The sequence below is a fragment of the Salvelinus namaycush genome, chromosome 21 (genome assembly GCF_016432855.1).
Source record: "Salvelinus namaycush isolate Seneca chromosome 21, SaNama_1.0, whole genome shotgun sequence".
Taxonomy (NCBI): Eukaryota; Metazoa; Chordata; class Actinopteri; order Salmoniformes; family Salmonidae; genus Salvelinus; species Salvelinus namaycush.
In genome coordinates, this window is record NC_052327.1 from 33,868,363 (window position 1) to 33,886,644 (window position 18,282).

General features: G+C 43.0%; 1 protein-coding gene across 1 annotated transcript in view; it reads right to left on the reverse strand.

The window, feature by feature from the left end:
• Window positions 1-939: 939 nt before the first annotated feature.
• spon1b (spondin 1b) overlaps window positions 940-18,282 on the reverse strand; it is a 127,171-nt gene continuing 109,828 nt past the window's right edge. Inside the window, exons 15-16 of the mRNA XM_039017608.1 lie at window positions 7,243-7,527; window positions 940-2,270 (exon numbers count right to left, since the gene is read on the reverse strand). Of these exons, the coding sequence (XP_038873536.1) occupies window positions 2,101-2,270; window positions 7,243-7,527 (455 nt within the window). The 3' untranslated portion in view covers window positions 940-2,100. The remainder of the gene's footprint in view (window positions 2,271-7,242; window positions 7,528-18,282) is intronic.

Consider the following 18,282-nt stretch of genomic DNA (forward strand, 5'->3'; position numbering starts at 1 on the left):
CAATGCCCACTTAACCCGGAAGCCAGCCGCACCAATGTGTCGGAGGAAACACCATACACCTGGCGATCGTGTCAGCGTGCACTACGCCAGGCCCGCCATAGGTGTCACTAGTGCGCAATAGGACAAGGACATCCCTGCCGGCCAAACCCTCCCCTAACCCGGACGACGCTGGGCCAATCGTGCACCACCCCATGGGTCTCCCGGTCGCGGCCAGCTGCGACAGAGTCTAGATTGAACCCAGAATCTCTAGTGGCACAGCGATGCAATGCCTTAGACCACTGCGCCATTCGGGAGGCCCTAGCCTCGCTAACGTTAGCCAGCTAGCTAATGTTAGCCACCTAGCTAGAATTCGTAATATCGCAAATATTTTGCATATTCGTAACAAATCCATTAAATATTGTACTTTTTGCAAATTTGTAACATGGCGCAGTGATCTAAGGCATTGCATCGCAGTGCTAGCTGTGCCACTAGAGATTCTGGGTTCAATCCAGACTCTGTCGCAGCTGGCCGCGACCGGGAGACCCATGGGGTGTTGCAAATTTGTTACATTTAATACTAATTGGAATTTGGAACATATCATACGAAATGGGTGAAGGACATCCACAAATGAATACATACCGTACAAAACGTTACACGTAATAAATGAAGTCTCTCAGATTTACAAGAATATTACAAAATGCTCTGAGACCAGGTTGAGCTGGGAGGTGGCTCATCTCTCTGAACCTGAAGCTGGGAGGTGGCTCATTTCTTTAAACCTGGAGCTGGGTACTCACTTTCATACTCAATTATTATTTTGTTGAGAGCTTTATGAAAGAATGGCTTCTACAATCATCTAGAAGTGCTTTAAGTGGGCAAATCATTGGACAGGACAAAACAGTACATGTCTATAGAAAAGGTGGGAGATTAGCAAAAAGACATTCACAAAATGATTTATGACGTTTACTTTTATGGTAAAGGTGATTTATTCCAAAATAGTAATATGGTATAGAGGCAAAAGAAGAAAGAGAGAGGACTGATAAAATGACGGAGAGAACATCTACATATGACTTTGGAAAGAGTCTTGTCTGACATTCTTATCAAAATACAACAACAAAAGAAACAAAATATGTAATTATGCACACTCAACGAGGCATGTTTAAGACTTTACATGTCTTACAATGGAATAAAAAGTCACAACAGATTCTTGTCTTGAAAATAATAATGTATTGAGGCATACAAAAACCTGTAATGATTGTTCACCTGTGCTTTGTCTTGGAATATAATTGTCAAATTAACAAACTAAACACAGGATACAATATTTTCTATAAATTACTTGGTTGGTATTTTCATTCAATAACGTTTCAATACAATCAACACTGATTTTCCAAAAAAGTCTTACTGTGTATACGGAACTACTTTGTACAACCTGTATGGAGTATTGTGGTTCAACCAGCAAGGTTACTATGCTCAAATCAACTGGACAGTGAAGTTTGGAGACCTGCCTTAATGATACATGAATGCTGGAGTGAAACTCAACTCTCTGATGCGGATAAAGAAATTGGGGGCAGGAAAAATGCCAAATGCAAATTCCTTTTGATGCCCTAGACTGGAGGCCTGGACTGAAGTGGCTCTTTCTAAGATCTGCAAGTGCCCTTTAAAACATGGTTATCATCATCATTTGGCCACATTTTGAAGTCTAGGGCCACTACCAGTGAAGTCTTCTGACTGAGAAACGTTAGACATGCAAGAGTGAAAGAGTGTTATCAGTGCTAGCTAGTAAGGCCAATACAACTGTAGTATAAAGACAAAAATAACATTGTAAAAAAAGATGTGTTGTGTGTGATTGTGAAGTTGTGGTGTACTGTATGTTGGTTACATAGTAATACATTGGCCTGCTGAGTGAGGAGGCTACTATAAGACTAATGACTGACGCTGGTCTCGTCCTCAGCCCAGTGATCCACAGTAATGGAGTCTCTGGAGAATCTCTCATCTCCCTCCAACACACAGGTGCTGTATCCATCACACTGACTGCCAACCCAGGCTAAATCAACACTGACAGTCTGCTTCTCCTTCCTCCCCCCAGCCCTAACAAAGATAAACACAAATAAACAGCAGCGCCCCCTAGCAGGGCTGGACATTACAGGCACGGATCTCCTTCCTGTCCTTGCAGCTGGTGACCTGTGCAGGGGCACTCTTGGCTCTCTTCTTCACAGCCATTAAGCGCTCCTGGATCCCCCCACCGCAGTGCTTGGTACAGTCCGTCCAACTGGACCAGGGCTTCATCTTACAACCTGTGGGAACAAGTCAATGAGACGAGAGAGGGGGGTTTCCAACCTGATCTCAGAGCATTTTGTATTATTCTGTGTGTAAATCCAAGACACTCCATTTAGTGTTACATTTCGTTAGCTAGAATAGGGGTTAGGTTTAAGATTGAGTTAAATTAAGGAGTTAGGTTAAATGGTTAAGGTTAGGGTTAGGGGAAGGGTTAGCTAACATGCTAAGTATTTGAAAAGTAGCTAAAAAGTAGTAAGTAGTTGAAAGGTATGCGAATGAGCTAAAATGCTAAACTTGTCCGTGATGCGATTGGAATTCGCAACCTTTGGGTTACTAGATGTCTGGGTTATACGCCTACACCTCTACCCTGACCAACCACCCTCCTTTAGTTTTTACCTTAATTAACCATACCAAATGTAACAATACCAAATGTAACATTTCATATTAAATGTAGTGTCTCAGATTTACATACAGAATAATACAAAATGCTCTGAGACCAGGTTGGGGTTTCAGGTGGCTTTACTTAGTAAGCCAAACGAATCATGCACCAAGTTTTTTACTTGATTATGACATATTAATTCATGTGAGCAAGCACAAGTGAGACATATCAAATGTGCAATGTTCAAGCCTTAATTTCATGACCAATCATTCTTAGCCTTACATTAGACTGAACAATCATCCATGCTCCAGAGAGCATGGAGTCCCGGTCCGCTCCCTACCGCCCTTTTTTAGTGATGATGAATGGTGGGTGGTGTGGGTTGTGGTGGTGGAGGGGTATTCTTCCCAGCCCCAGACAGATCTGTGGGGGTATTTGTCACCGTCACCAGCTCATTAGCCACGGGTTAAAGAAACCTGTCTCTGCGGGGAGGCAACAGTCCAAAGCCCACCCTGACTGCTCTGCCTCTACCTGCTGGGAGCATCATGACGGCCATCTGTGAGCAGGCCCAGTCACTTTATCAACCTGACAGGGCTGATCAGCACTGAGTGTAGCCGCTCTAACACAGCCAGCCAGGCAGGAAGGGAGGGGGCAGCAATGATCATCTCAGGACTTGGGCGGATGGATTAAGAGTGGGCTGCATGAGAAATTTGACATGAGGAATGTCCGAACTGAGCTAAAGGGTAGAGCTGCCGCTTTCAAGGAGCAGAACTCCAACCCGCTTATAAGATATTCCGCTATGCTCTCAGACAAACCATCAAACAGGCAAAGCGTAAATACAGGACTAAGATTGAATCCTACTACACCGGCTCCGATGCTCGTCGGATGTGGCAGGGCTTGCAAACTATTACGGACTACAAAGGGAAGACCAGACGCGAGCTGCCCAGTGACACAAGCCTACCAGATGAGCTAAATAACTTCTATGCGTGCTTCAAGGCAAGCAACACTGAAGCATGAATGAGAGCACCAGCTGTGCCGGACGACTGTGTGATCACGCTCGACGTAGCCAATGTGGGTAAGACCTTTAAACAGGTCAGCATTCACAAGGCCACATGGCCTGATGATTACCAGGACACGTACTACGAGCGTGCGTTGACCAACTGGCAAGTGTCTTCACTGACATTTTCAACCTGTCCCTGGCAGGTTGAGTCTGTAATACCTACAGTGGCTTGCGAAAGTATTGACCCCCCTTGGCATTTTTCCTATTTTGTTGCCTTATAACCTGGAATTAAAATCGATTTTTGGGGGATTTGATTCATACAACATGCCTACCACTTTGAAGATGCAAAATATTTTTTTTTGTGGAACAAACAAGAAATAAGACAAAGAAAATGAAAACTTGCATATAACTATTCACCCCCCCAAAATCAATACTTTGTAGAGCCACCTTTTGCAGCAATTACAGCTGCAAGTCTCTTGGGGTATATCGCTATAAGCTTGGCACATCTAGCCACTTGGATTTCCATTCTTCAAGGCAAAACTGCTTCAGCTCCTTCAAGTTGGATGGGTTCCGCTGGTGTACAGCAATCTTTAAGTCATACCACAGATTCTGGATTGGATTGAGGTCTGGGCTTTGACTAGGCCATTCCAAGACATTTAAATGTTTCCCCTTAAACCACTCAAGTGTTGCTTTCGCAGTATGCTTAGGGTCATTGTCCTGCTGGAAGGTGAACCTCTGTCCCAGTCTCAAATCTCTGGAATAGTGAAACAGGTTTCCCTCAAGAATTTCCCTGTATTTAGCGCCATCCATCATTCCTTCAATTCTGACCAGTTTCCCAGTCCCTGCCGATGAAAAACATCCCCACAGCTTGATGCTGCTACCACCATGCTTCACTGTGGGGATGGTGTTCTCCGGGTGATGAGAGATGTTGGGTTTGCGCCAGACATAGCATGTTCCTTGATGGCCAAAAAGCTCAATTTTAGTCCCATCTGACCAGAGTACCTTCTTCCATATGTTTGGGGAGTCTCTCACATGCCTTTTGGCGAACACCAAACGTGTATGCTTATTTTTTTCTTTAAGCAATTGCTTTTTTCTGGCCACTCTTCTGTAAAGCCCAGCTCTGTGGAGCGTATGGCTTAAAGTGGTCCTTTGGACAGATACTCCAATCTCTGCTGTGGAGCTTTGCAGCTACTTAATGGTTATCTTTGGTCTCTTTGTTGCCTCTCTGATTATTGCCCTCCTTGCCTGGTCTGTGAGTTTTGGTGGGAGGCCCTCTCTTGGCAGGTTTGTTGTGGTGCCATATTCTTAAAAATGTTTAATACTGGATTTAATGGTGCTCCGTGGGATGTTCAAAGTTTTGGAATATTTTTATAACCCAACCCTGATCTGTACATCTCCACAACTTTGTCCCTGATCTGTTTGGAGAGCTTAGTGGCGTTGCAGACTCTGGGGCCTTTCAGAACAGGTGTATATATACTGAGATCATGTGACAGATCATGTGACACTTAGATTGCACACAGGTGGACTTTAACTAATTATGTGACTTCTGGAGGTAATTGGTTGCACCAGATCTTATTTAGGGGCTTCATAGCAAAGTGGGTAAATACATATGCACACACCACTTTTCATTTTTATTTTTTTTCAAATTGTTTGAAACAAATCATTTTTAAAATTTCACTTCACCAATTTGGACAATTTGTTGTATGTCCATTACATGAAATCCAAATAAAAATCAATTTAAATTACAGGTTTTAATGCAACAAAATAGGAAAAACGCCAAGGGGGGATGAATACTTTTGCAAGGCACTGTACATGTTTCAAGCAGACCATCATAGTCCCAGGGCTCAAGAACTCCAAGGTAACCTGCCTAAATGACTACTGACCCATAGCACTCACGTCTGTAGCCATGAAGTGCTTTGAAAGGCAGGTCATGGCTCACATCAACACCATCATCCCAGAAACCTGAGACCCACTCCAATTTGCATACCGCCCCAACAGATCCACAGATGACACAATCTCTATTGCACTCAACACTGCCCCTTCCCACCTGGACAAAAGGTACACCTATGTGAGAATGCTGTTCATTGACTATTCATCACTAAGCTAAGGACCCTGGGACTAAACACCTCCCTCTGCAACTGGATCCTGGACTTCATGACGGGCCGCCCCCCAGGTGGTAAGGGTAGACAACAACACATCTGCCACGCTGATTCTCAACATGGGGGCCCCTCAGGGGTGTGTGCTCAGTCCACTCCTGTACTCCCTGTTCACCCATGACTGTGTGGCCAAGCTCGACTCCAACACCATCATTAAGTTTTCCAATGACACAATGGTGATAGGCCTGATCACCGACAACGATGAGACAGCCTATAGGGAGGAGGTCAGAGACCTGGCAGTGTAGTACCAGGACAACAACCTCTCCCTCAATGTGAGCCAGACAAAGGAGATGATTGTGGACTACAGGAAAAGGAGGGCAGAGCACGCCCCCATTCTCATCGACAGGGCTGTAGTGGAGCAGGTTGAGAGCTTCAAGTTCCTTGGTGTCCACATCACCAACAAATTATCATGGTCCAAACACACCAAGACAGTCATGAAGAGGGCATGACAACACATATTCCCCCTCAGGAGACTGAAAAGATTTGGCATGGGTCCTCAGATCCTCAAAAAGTTCTACAGCTGCACGATTGAGAGCATCCTGACTGGTTGCATCATCGCCTGGTATGGCAACTGCTCGGCCTCAGACGGCAAGGTGCTACAGAGGGTAGTGCATATGATCCAGTATATCACTGGGGCCAAGCTTCCTGCCATCCAGGACCTCTATACCAGGCGGTGTCAGAGGAAGGCCCTAAAAATTGCCAAAGACTCCAGCCACCCTAGTCATAGACTGTTCCTTTTGCTACCGCACGGCAAGTGGTACCAGAGCACCAAGTCTAGGTCCAAAAGGCTTCTTAACAGCTTCTACCCCCAAGCTATAAGACTACTGAACAGCTAATCAAATGGCTACCTGGACTATTTGCATTGACCCCCCCCCTTTTTATACACTGCTGCTACTCACTGTTTATTATCTATTATCTATGCATAATCACTTTACCCCTACCAACATGTACATATTACCTCAATTACCTTGATTAACCTGTACCCCCGCACATTGACTCTGTACCAGTACCCCCTGTATATAGCCACATTATTGTTATTTTATTGTTGCGCTTTTATTTTTTACTTTTGTTTATTTAGTAAATATTTTTCTTAAATCTTATTTTTCTTAACTCTGCATTGTTGGTTAAGGGCTTGTAAGTAAGCATTTCACGCTAAGATCTACACCTGTGGTATTCGGCACGTGACAAATAAAATTTGATTTCATTTGATCTACATTCTGAGATACAAATAATACCTCAGCAGGACTTATGGGAAATCCAAATTAATAATGAGTGACTGGGAAATCATCGTCAGTGACAAGCCCGATTTATTTAACCCTATATTTGGGATATAAAGGATACATCAAGGTGGTGGATAAAGCATGTATCAATGATATAAATGAAAGAGGTGATAATGATGAAGATAAAAAATGTGTATATACAGTATATATGCCACACAGGTGATGATGATGACTGACCTGGCTGTTCCTCCACTGCTGCGTCCCGTCCTTGCTGTTTGCCCCTTCTCTTCTCCTTCCCGCCGCCCACCTCTCCCCCCCGCCGTCTCTTCTTCTCCTCGCTGGCCCTGGAGCCCCGTTTGCACTTCCTGATCTTACACTTCTTCCTCTGGACCGTCTCAGAGCAGGGCTCCCCTCCAAACTGGGGCTCCAGCTTCACCATGCGTGTCCTGATGGTGTGGCCTTTCCCGCAGGACTTATTACACTCGGACCACTCCGTCCACTCTGACACCATGCAGTCCGTAGCTGGGGAGAGATCGGGGGGGTGAATGAAGTTTAAGTGACTGACTCTGTCCTTATTTGTTTATTTATTTGTTTATTCGGATCGCCATTAGCTTTTGCAGAAGTAGCAGCTACTCTTCCTGGGGTCCAAAAAAACACAAAACATGATAAGTAGCAAAACACTGAGACAAGAACAGTCACACACATTTAAAATACAACGATATACAAACACTACAACAACAAAAAAGAATGTGTGTTAGTGTGTGTGTGCTTGTGTTTGTGTGTGTCCCCTCATAGTCCCCGCCATTCCATGAGTTATTGTTTAATCTGTTTTTTTTTTTTAAATGGAAGGGAGTTCCATGAGATCATGGTACTCTATAAAAGTGTGGGTTGCCGTGAATTCGTTTTGGGCTTGGGGACTGTGAAGTGACCCCTGGTGGCATGTCTTGTGGGGTATGTATGGGTGTCTGAGCTGAATATTATTTGATTATGCAGAAAATCTGGAATTTTCGGCACAGTAATATTTCAAATAAAAACTAGAATAGAATCAGTCAATCTCTCATCAACCATCAACCAGGAAAGACTGGCATGTTGTTGATGTTAGTTCTATATGTGCAGTTAAGGGCAAGGCGTGCTGCTCTGTTTTGAGCAAGCTGCAGCTTTGTTAGGTCTTTCTTTGCTGCACTTAACCATATTACTGGACAGCAATCAAGATGGGACAATCCCAGAGCCTGAATAACTAGTACAGTTGATTTTTGTTTTTATAACAGACATAACCCTCCCCAACTTCACAACCACTTTGTCAATATGACTTGACCATGATAATGAGGTTTAGGTCTCAGAGAATGTTTTGAAACAAACATAATACTTTTAGTTTTAGATATATTTAAGACCAGTTTATTATTAATCACCCATTTTGATACTGACTAACTCTTTATTTAGAATTTCAGTGAGCTCACTGGCTTTGGGTGCTGACATGTAGAGTGTGAAATCAATAGCATACATAGTTATAGTGGCTAAATACAGGGGGTACCGCTTTGTGTAAGACCAGTGGCAAATCATTTGTAAAAATAGAGAAGAGTAACGGCCTAAGGCAACTGCCCTGAGGGACACCGCACTGTACATATCTGATGTTATAGAAGCTTCCATTGAAGAACACTCTTTGGGTTCTATTGGATAAAAAACTATCCAACCATGTGATGGGAGGCCATGTAAAGCCATAGCAATTTAGTTTTTTCAATAACAATTCATGATCAATAACATCAAAGGCTGCACTGAAATCTAACAATACAGCTCCAACTATCTTATTATTATCCATTTATTTTAACCAATCATCAGTCATCTGAGTCAGTGCAATACAAATGGAGTGACCTTCTCTATATGCATGCTGAAAGTCAGTAGTTATCTTGTTCTCTGAAAAATAGCATTGTATTTGCTCAAACACAATCCTCTCCATCAGTTTACTAAGAACAGACAGCAAACTGATTGGGCGGCTGTTAAGGCCAGCAAAGGGTGCTTTAGTATTTTTAGGCAGTGGAATTACTTTAGCTTCCTCCTACGCCTGTCAACACACACACTCCTTTAGGCTTTGGTTAAGATATAGCAAATAGGGGTGGCAATACAGTCTGCTACCATTCTCAATAGTTTCCCATCAAGGTTGTCTATACCTGATGGCTTGGCTTATCCCCTCTCCCACACTAACTTGACCAAATGTAAAACAGCAATCATTCTCTTTCATTATTTTAATGTTTAATGCATTTCACTTCTGAGTTTTTCCACATTACTAGTGAAATAGTCATTGAAATGATTGGCAATATCAAAAGATTTTGTTATAAATAACTCATTAACTTCAATGAACGCTGGAGATTAATTGGGCTTTCTGCCCATTATAACATTTAAGGTAATCCACAGTCTTTTTCTATTGTTTTGTATGTCATTTATCTTTGTTTGGTAATATTTCCTATTTTTGTTAAGTTTAGTCACAACATTTCTCAATTCACAGTATGTCAACCAATCAGCTGAGCAGGCTGACTTGTTTGCCACCTCTTTTTCATCATTTCTTTAAACCATACAATTGTGAGGGAACATTTTTATCAGTGTGTGTATCAGATTGTACACAGATCGTATGTTTAGCATACATGCTTCTTTTCTCATAACCAATTGGGTTCATGCAAGTGACTGATTGATGGTGCATGGAAAGAATCCTCACTATCAGTATAAGCAATTTTGCAGTATGCCCAGAATATTGCTCTGAGAACCGAAAGGGGTATCTCAGTGTCAAGGTCTCAGCTTGGAGAGAAGAAGCCTCGTGAGGTATTGGTCAGTCACGTGGAGGAACCAATGATAATGATGAATCATGAATCATGTAAATCATGCAAATATAACTTGTATGGATGCAACGGTACAGTGGGCCCACGGTTTGGTATGTATCATGGTTGTGGGCCATGGTAATGGTACGGTATCTCTATATTTAAGATTTTTTTTAAATCATATCACCCATTAAACAATGAACTCTTATTTTGTCTATAGACAAATAAAACTTTCCATTCAGAAAAATGGCAGCATGACTGACTAGACCTGGTTTCTGTCTCTACTGTATGAAATCAAGGGGAGAAAAACATAAAAATTAAAAGTGCTTCTTATCTTTGACAACCTGTAGCTCTTCATCTCCCAATCCAGTACATAGTGAACCGTCACAGTGAGGTAGCTTTGAGTTGCTCTGGAGGTCCAACTATCAGTGGAGAGAGCTAGATAGAGTGCCTGTGTCAATTCACTTTCAATTTCTCTCTGTGATGTTTCAGAGTTTGGGAATTACTTTGCTGCTGAAATGTGTGCGGGAGGGGACATTGTAACGCGGTTAAAATTTTTTCATCAGGTGACGAAATCCAGAGTCAGTAATCACCGAATAGGGCTGCAAGTCTTTGGCTATGAATACTCCCACTACTTTCATTATTTCTTTATGTTTTTCTGAATTTGTCACAAATTGTTGTTGGAAGGCAGCAGCGAGAGATTGTTTTCGCTAAAGAGTGGACTCTCCTTGCTCCAGCTCCACCTGCAAGGGATACGGCCGGGTGATGGCGACGTAAATGACACATCATGTTAGAAGTGTTTCCACTCGAGTAGCCGACAGTGGCAAAGCAATACTTGCAGACTGTACTTTGTTTGTTTATGGACTTCTTACCCTCGTCATCGTATTGAACACTGAATCCAAAATGATCCCACACAGCGGATTTAGTTTCCCCCCTCTTCACGGGGCCCCTTTAGGGAGGTTTCCTACTGAGATGTCATTCCAAATCGTCCATTGGTTGTTTAAGAGGGAGGGGGTTGCGGTCACTGCAGTTGCCACGTTTTGAGATATTTCTGTGGAGTAAAGTTTGTCAGCCCTCAGGAGCCACCTAACAACCACAAGCCGCGCGTCTGGTTCTGTGGATCTGAATGTAAATACAACGTGCGTGTAGTCTGCAGCACAATAAACAAAGTTTTGGAAATTATAGGAAAATGACAGACATACCGTAATTCCGCGGTTCACGTGTGCGTATTGAACCGTAGGGGGCGTACCAAACGGTTCGATAACATACTGTGTACCGTTGCATCCCTAATAACTTGTCTGTGTAAGCATGTATATAAGGGAACTGAAGGGACCGCCCTGGCAGGGCTCCCGACGACGTGTACTATGGTGCATTGAGTTTGTTGGAACCTCTCCAGTTTGCTGATAATAAAGAATGATTAATTTAAGTTTACAAAATGTTTAAATTCATCATCGATAGATGGGGCTCAAACAGTTCTCACAGTTGATTTTTTAACAGGTGCATGCTTGTCAACAATTGGCAAGCAATTGAATAATAATACATTGAATAATTTTACAAATACTTACAGTGCTGCATGTGCATACACTTCCTCATACACATTTTATTTATTTTTATTTCACCTTTATTTAACCAGGTAGGCTAGTTGAGAACAAGTTCTCATTTGCAACTGCGACCTGGCCAAGATAAAGCAAAGCAGTTCGGCACATACAACAACAGAGAGTTACACATGGAATAAACAAACATACAATCAATAATACAGTAGAAAAATCTATATACAGCCTGTGCAAATGAGGTAGGATAAGAGAGGTAAGGCAATAAATAGGCCATGGTGGCAAAGTAATTACAATCTAGCAATTAAACACTGGAATGGTAGGATGTGCAGAAGATGAATGTGCAAGTTGAGAATACTGGGGTGCAAAGGAGCAAGATAAATAAATACAGTATGGGGATGAGGTAGATTGGATGGGCTATTTAAAGATGAACTATGTACAGGTGCAGTGATCTATGAGCTGCTCTGACAGCTGGTGCTAAAAGCTAGTGAGGAAGGTAAAGAGTCTCCAGCTTCAGAGATTTTTGCAGTTCGTTCTAGTCATTGCCAGCAGAGAACTGGAAGGAAAGGCGGCCAAAGGAAGTGTTGGCTTTGGGGGTGACCAGTGAGATATACCTGCTGGAGTGCGTGCTACGGGTGGGTGCTGCTATGGTGACCAGTGAGCTGAGATAAGGCGGGGCTTTACCTAGCAGAGACTTGTAGATGACCTGGAGCCAGTGGGTTTGGCGACGAGTATGAAGCGAGGGCCAGCCAGCGAGAGCATACAGGTCATAGTGGTGGGTAGTATATGGGGCTTTGGTGACAAAACGGATGGCACTGTGATAGACTGCATCCAATTTGCTGAGTAGAGTGTTGGAGGCTATTTTGTAAATGACATCGCCGAAGTCCAGGATCGGTAGGATGGTCAGTTTTACGAGGGTATGTTTGGCAGCATGAGTGAAGGATGCTTTGTTGCGAAATAGGAAGCCGATTCTAGATTGAATTTTAGATTGGAGATGTTTAATGTGAGTCTGGAAGGAGAGTTTACAGTCTAACCAGACACCTAGGTATTTGTAGTTGTCCACATATTCTAAGTCAGAACCGTCCAGAGTGGTGATGCTGGACGGGCGGGCAGGTGCGGGCAGCGATCGGTTGAAGAGCATTCATTTAGCTTTACTAGCATTTAAGAGCAGTTGGAGGCCACGGAAGGAGAGTTGTATTGCATTGAAGCTCATCTGGAGGTTAGTTAACACAGTGTCCAACGAAGAGCCAGAGATATACAGAATGGTGTCGTCTGCGTAGAGGTGGATCAAAGAATCACCAGCAGCGAGAGCGACATCATTGATGTATACAGAGAAGAGAGTCGGCCCGAGAATTGAACCCTGTGGTACCCCCATAGAGACTGCCAGAGGTCCGGACAACAAGCCCTCCGATTTGACATACTGAACTCTATCGGAGAAGTAGTTGGTGAACCAAGCGAGGCAATCATTTTAGAAACCAAGGCTGTTGAGTCTGCCAATAAGAATGTTGTGATTGACAGAGTCGAAAGCCTTAGCCAGGTCGATGAATACGGCTGCACAGTAATGTCTCTTATCGATGGCAGTTATGATATCATTTAGGACCTTGAGCGTGGCTGAGGTGCACCCATGACCAGCTCTGAAACCAGATTGCATAGCGGAGAAGGTACGGTGAGATTCGAAATGGTCGGTAATCTGTTTGTTAACTTGGCTTTCAAAGACCTTAGAAAGGCAGGGTAGAATAGATATAGGTCTGTAGCAGTTTGGGTCTAGAGTGTCTCCCCCTTTGAAGAGGGGGATGACCGCGGCAGCTTTCCAATCTATGGGAATCTCAGACTATACGAAAGAGAAGAGTAATAGGGGTTGCAATAATTTCGGCAGATAATTTTAGAAAGAGTTGGTCCAGATTGTATAGCCTGGCTGATTTATAGGGGTCCAGATTTTGCAGCTCTTTCAGAACATCAGCTATCTGGATTTGGGTGGAGAAGTTCGGGAGGTTTGGGCGAGTTGCTGTGGGGAGCACAGGGCTGTTGACCGGGGTAGGGGGAGCCAGGTGGAGAGCATGGCCAGCCGTAGAAAAATGCTTATTGAATTCTCAATTATTGTGGATTTATCGGTAGTGACAGTGTTTCCTAGCCTCAGTGCAGTGGGCAGCTGGGAGGAGGTGCTCTTATTCTCCATGGACTTTACAGTGTCCCAGAACTTGTTTGAGTTTGTACTACAGGATGCAAATTTCTGTTTGAAAAAGCTAGCCTTAGCTTCCCTAAGTGCCTGTGTATATTGGTTCCTAACTTCCCTAAAAAGTTGCATATCACAGGGGCTATTCGATGCAAATGCAGAACGCCACAGGATGTTTTTGTGCTGGTCAAGGGCAGACAGGTCTGGAGTGAACCAAGGGCTATGTCTATTCCTAGTTCAATTTTTTTTGAATGGAGCATGCTTATTTAAGATGGTGAGGAAGGCACTTTTAAAGAATAACCGGGCATCCTCTACTGACGGGATGAGGTCAATGTCATTCCAGGATACCCCGGCCATGTCAATTAGAAAGGCCTGCTCTCAGAAGTGTTTTAGGGAGCGTTTGACAGTGATGAGGGGTGGTCGTTTGGTCGCCGACCCATTACGGATGCAGACAATGAGGCAGTGATCGCTGAGATCTTGGTTGAAAACAGCAGAGGTGTATTTGGAGGGCGAGTTAGTTAGGATAATATCTATGAGGGTGCCCGTGTTTACGGATTTGGGGTTGTACCTGGTAGGTTCATTGATAATTTGTGTGAGATTGAGGTCATCAAGCTTAGATTGTAGGATGGCCGGGGTGTTAAGCAAGTCCCAGTTTAGGTCACCTAGCAGCACAAGCTCAGAAAATAGATGGGGAGCAATCAATTCACATATGGTGTCCAGGGTACAGCTGGGGGCAGAGGGTGGTCTATAGCAAGCGGCAACAGTGAGAGACTTGTTTCTGGAAAGGTGAATTTTTAGAAGTAGAAGCTCGAATTGTTTTGGTACAGACCTGGATAGTAAGATAGAACTCTGCAGGCTATCTCTGCAGTAGATTGCAACACCGCCCCCTTTGGCAGTTCTATCTAAACAAACCCCGAATGTCCTGTCTGGAGTGTGAAGTCATGACATATCAATGCCAAAAGCCATGGTCTGCCCTAGCAAGCCTATGAAAATTGCAGTCGCCAGAAAGGTCAAACAAAACAAATTTAGACGTCTGTTTTGGGCTCAAAATTTGTTTATTATGATTAAGTTCGATCCCCACTGTGAAAACTTTTAAAGTTCGCTACAAAGTGATCTATTCTGACTACTACATTTGTCATCACACAGGCCCATGTGCTGACACAGACCAATACCGGGATGGCAGGCTACGAAGAGGCTCGGGCCCGGTTGGTTGACTCTCTCAGGCAGGACGAAAATGACTAAATCGACCATGATCCTTTGCTAGTTACGGCCACTTTCACCATGATCCTTAGCTATTTGTTGGTGCCATTCAGCCTACATTCAGCCCAATTCAGCAACGCGCTTCAAATTCAAATAATTCCGGCTTCATGTGCCATTGGGAGTTTTCCATAGGATTTACGTGGATGATGTCAGTGCTTTCGCTAATGGTTTTAATTACGCGTTCAAAACAACTGCGAACTCGGAACTGGGAACTGGGAAATCTCTGACTTCCGACTTCAGTGCGTTCAAAACATCTGGGAACTTGGAAAAATACATTTTTCCTGCCTCTTTCTTGAGCTCCGACTTTACGACCTGAATATCACTGACTTCATGATTTGACCTCGTATTTTTCTGAGTTCCCAGTTGTTTTGAATGCCGCATAATGTCTATGGAATAAACAAATTCTAGGTGTGATGAGGACTTTCCCACTCACTGCACTGACCAATCAAGGCGTTCCATGGCTTAATACTGCATGCTTGTGTCTCAAGCTCTGTTGGTTATTGACAATCTTTGCATTTCCATCAACTCCAACTTGGCTAGGGGAACGGAATATTCTCCTCTTAGTCCATTGCGGATTGATCCTACAGTTTATTAAATAGCACAGTAACGAGTGGTAGCAACAGCAAAAATAAATTGGGGAGTGTTGACAGTCAACATTGTTGTAATTGGCTTCAATGAGTAGCCTCTAGGCCTTTACGCATCGCACTTCACCTCATATAAAAAATACTAGGCTCCCGTAAATTGTATTGTATGTGTGAGGCACGTTCTCAAAGCTATAGCCTAGGCCTACCGTTGATATGGCGTTATAGGACAGAACATTTTGAATAGCCTATGTCTGGAGGAGCGTGTCTTTGGTAACTGGACAAGAGGCTCTCTTTGGAAATGGGGACGGATACAAGCCGAATGGAGCACTGGAGATAGGCCTTTGTGAATTGTGAAAAATGGAAAAGCCTCACGAGTAGACCATTTAGAAAACCTTTTATGATAGGCTACTTGTGCATGGCCACGATAAGAAAGACACCAGATGCATTGCTGTTGATCCAGCATTAGTTATAGTAGGGTAAGGGGTTTTTAATCAAATGAAACGGAAAACAAGCAATTGTTAGAGGAAAATAACGTAAATGTTTCTAAATATGAGTGTAATCAAATTATCTCATCTCTCATTCCATGATGGGCATATACAGCTGAAGTCGGAAGTTTACATACACTTAGGTTCGAGTCATTAAAACTTGTTTTTCAACCACTCCACAAATGTCTTGTTAACAAACTATAGTTTTGGCAAGTCGGTTAGGACATCTACTTTGTGCATGACACAAGTAATTTTTCCAACAATTGTTTCCAGACAGATTATTTCACTTATAATTCACTGAATCACAAATCCAGTGGGTCAGAAGTTTACATACACTAAGTTGATTGTGCCTTTAAACAGCTTGAAAAATTCCACAAAATGATGTCATAGCTTTAGAACCTTCTGATAGGTTAATTGACATAATTTGAGTGAATTGGAGGTGTACCTGTGGATGTATTTCAAGGCCTACCTTCAAACTCAGTGCCTCTTTGCTTGACATCATGGGAAAATCTAAAGAAATCAGCCAAGACCTCAGAAAAAACACTTGTAGACCTCCACAAGTCTGGTTCATCCTTGGGAGCAATTCCCAAACGCCTGAAGGTACCACGTTCATCTGTACAAACAATAGTATGCAAGTATAAACACCATGGGAACACGCAGCCGTCATACCACTCAGGAAGGAGACGCGTTCTGTCTCCTAGAGATGAACGTACTTTGGTGCGAAAAGTGCAAATCAATCCCAGAACAACAGCAAAGGACCTTGGGAAGATGCTGGAGGAAACAGGTACAAAAGTATCTATATCCACAAAAGGCCGCTCAGCAAGGAAGAAGCCACTGCTCCAAAACCACCATAAAAAAGCCAGACTATGGTTTGCAACTCCACATGGGGACATAGATCATACTTTTTGGAGAAATATCCTCTGGTCTGATGAAACAAAAATAGAACTGTTTGGCCATAATGACCATCGTTATGTTTGAAAGAAAAAGGGGGATGCTTGCAAGTCGAAGAACACCATCCCAACCGTGAAGCACGGGGATGGCAGCATCGTGTTGTGGGGGTGCTTTGCTGCAGGAGGGACTGGTGCACTTCACAAAATAGATAGCATCATGAGGCAGGAAAATTATGTGGATATATTGAAGCAAAATCTCAAGACATCAGTCAGGAAGTGAAGTTAAAGCTTGGTCGCAAATGGGTCTTCCAAATGGACAATGACCCCAAGCATACTTCCAAAGTTCTGGCAAAATGGCTTAAGGACAACAAAGTCAAGGTATTGGAGTGGCCATCACAAAGCCCTGACCTCAATCCTATAGAACATTTTTGGGTAGAACTGAAAAAGTGTGTGCGAGCAAGGAGGGCTACAAACCTGACTCAGATACACCAGCTCTGTCAGGAGGAATGGGCCAAAATTCACCCAACTTATTGTGGGAAGCTTGTGGAAGGCTACCCGAAAAGTTTGACCCAAGTTAAACAATTTAAAGGCAATGCTACCAAATACTAATTGAGTGTATGTAAACGTCTGACCCACTGGGAATGTGATGAAAGAAATAAAAGCTGAAATAAATAATTATCTCGACTATTATTTTGACATTCAATTTCTTAAAATTTAGTGGTGATCCTAACTGACCTAAGACGGAATTTCTACTAGGATTAAATGTCAGGAATTGTGAAAAACTGAGTTTAAATGTATTTGACTAAGGTGTATGTAAACCTCCGACTTCAACTGTAGCCTACATGGAGGGTTTTTTACGCACATCCACAATAATAACAGGAGCTGGCTAAAATAATGTAATAGTCTACATGGATAAATAGGAGATGTCCGCTCACTGTTTTGCTGCTGCCAAACTTGATCTTTTAATAAAGCTGTGGTGATTTAAGATTGATTTCAAAACGGTCTCATGAGCCAAACCCTGTATTGATAGTCTACTTTGTGAATGTATTGGACAAAAAAGACTGCCGTCATTAAGAGGAGGGGTTTTAATCAAATGTAACGAAATTGGAAAAAACATTTGTTTGTTTTGTTTCTAAATACGAGGTTTACAGGCACAAAAAGCACATCTCTCTGGTTCCATGTGCATCTGGGCACTGTGCGTCACAGCTGGATAGGCTGTGCTACCGTTGCGTTACAGCTTAAGACTAGCTTTCGGTTGGTCTTAAATATCCCCACCAACACAAACTGAAATTGGCATTTTGATGCAAGCACATTGTTAAGGACACACCTCAGATATTGCCACCTCTCCCACCTCAATGCAAGCGAGCTCATTTAAGACAGGTAAATTACCAATTTATAAGATTTGAAAATAGAAGAGCGTCGGATATATTTATTTATATACATTTTTTTTCACCTTTATTTAACCAGGTAGGCCAGTTGAGAACAAGTTCTCATTTACAACTGCGACCTGGCCAAGATAAAGAAAAGC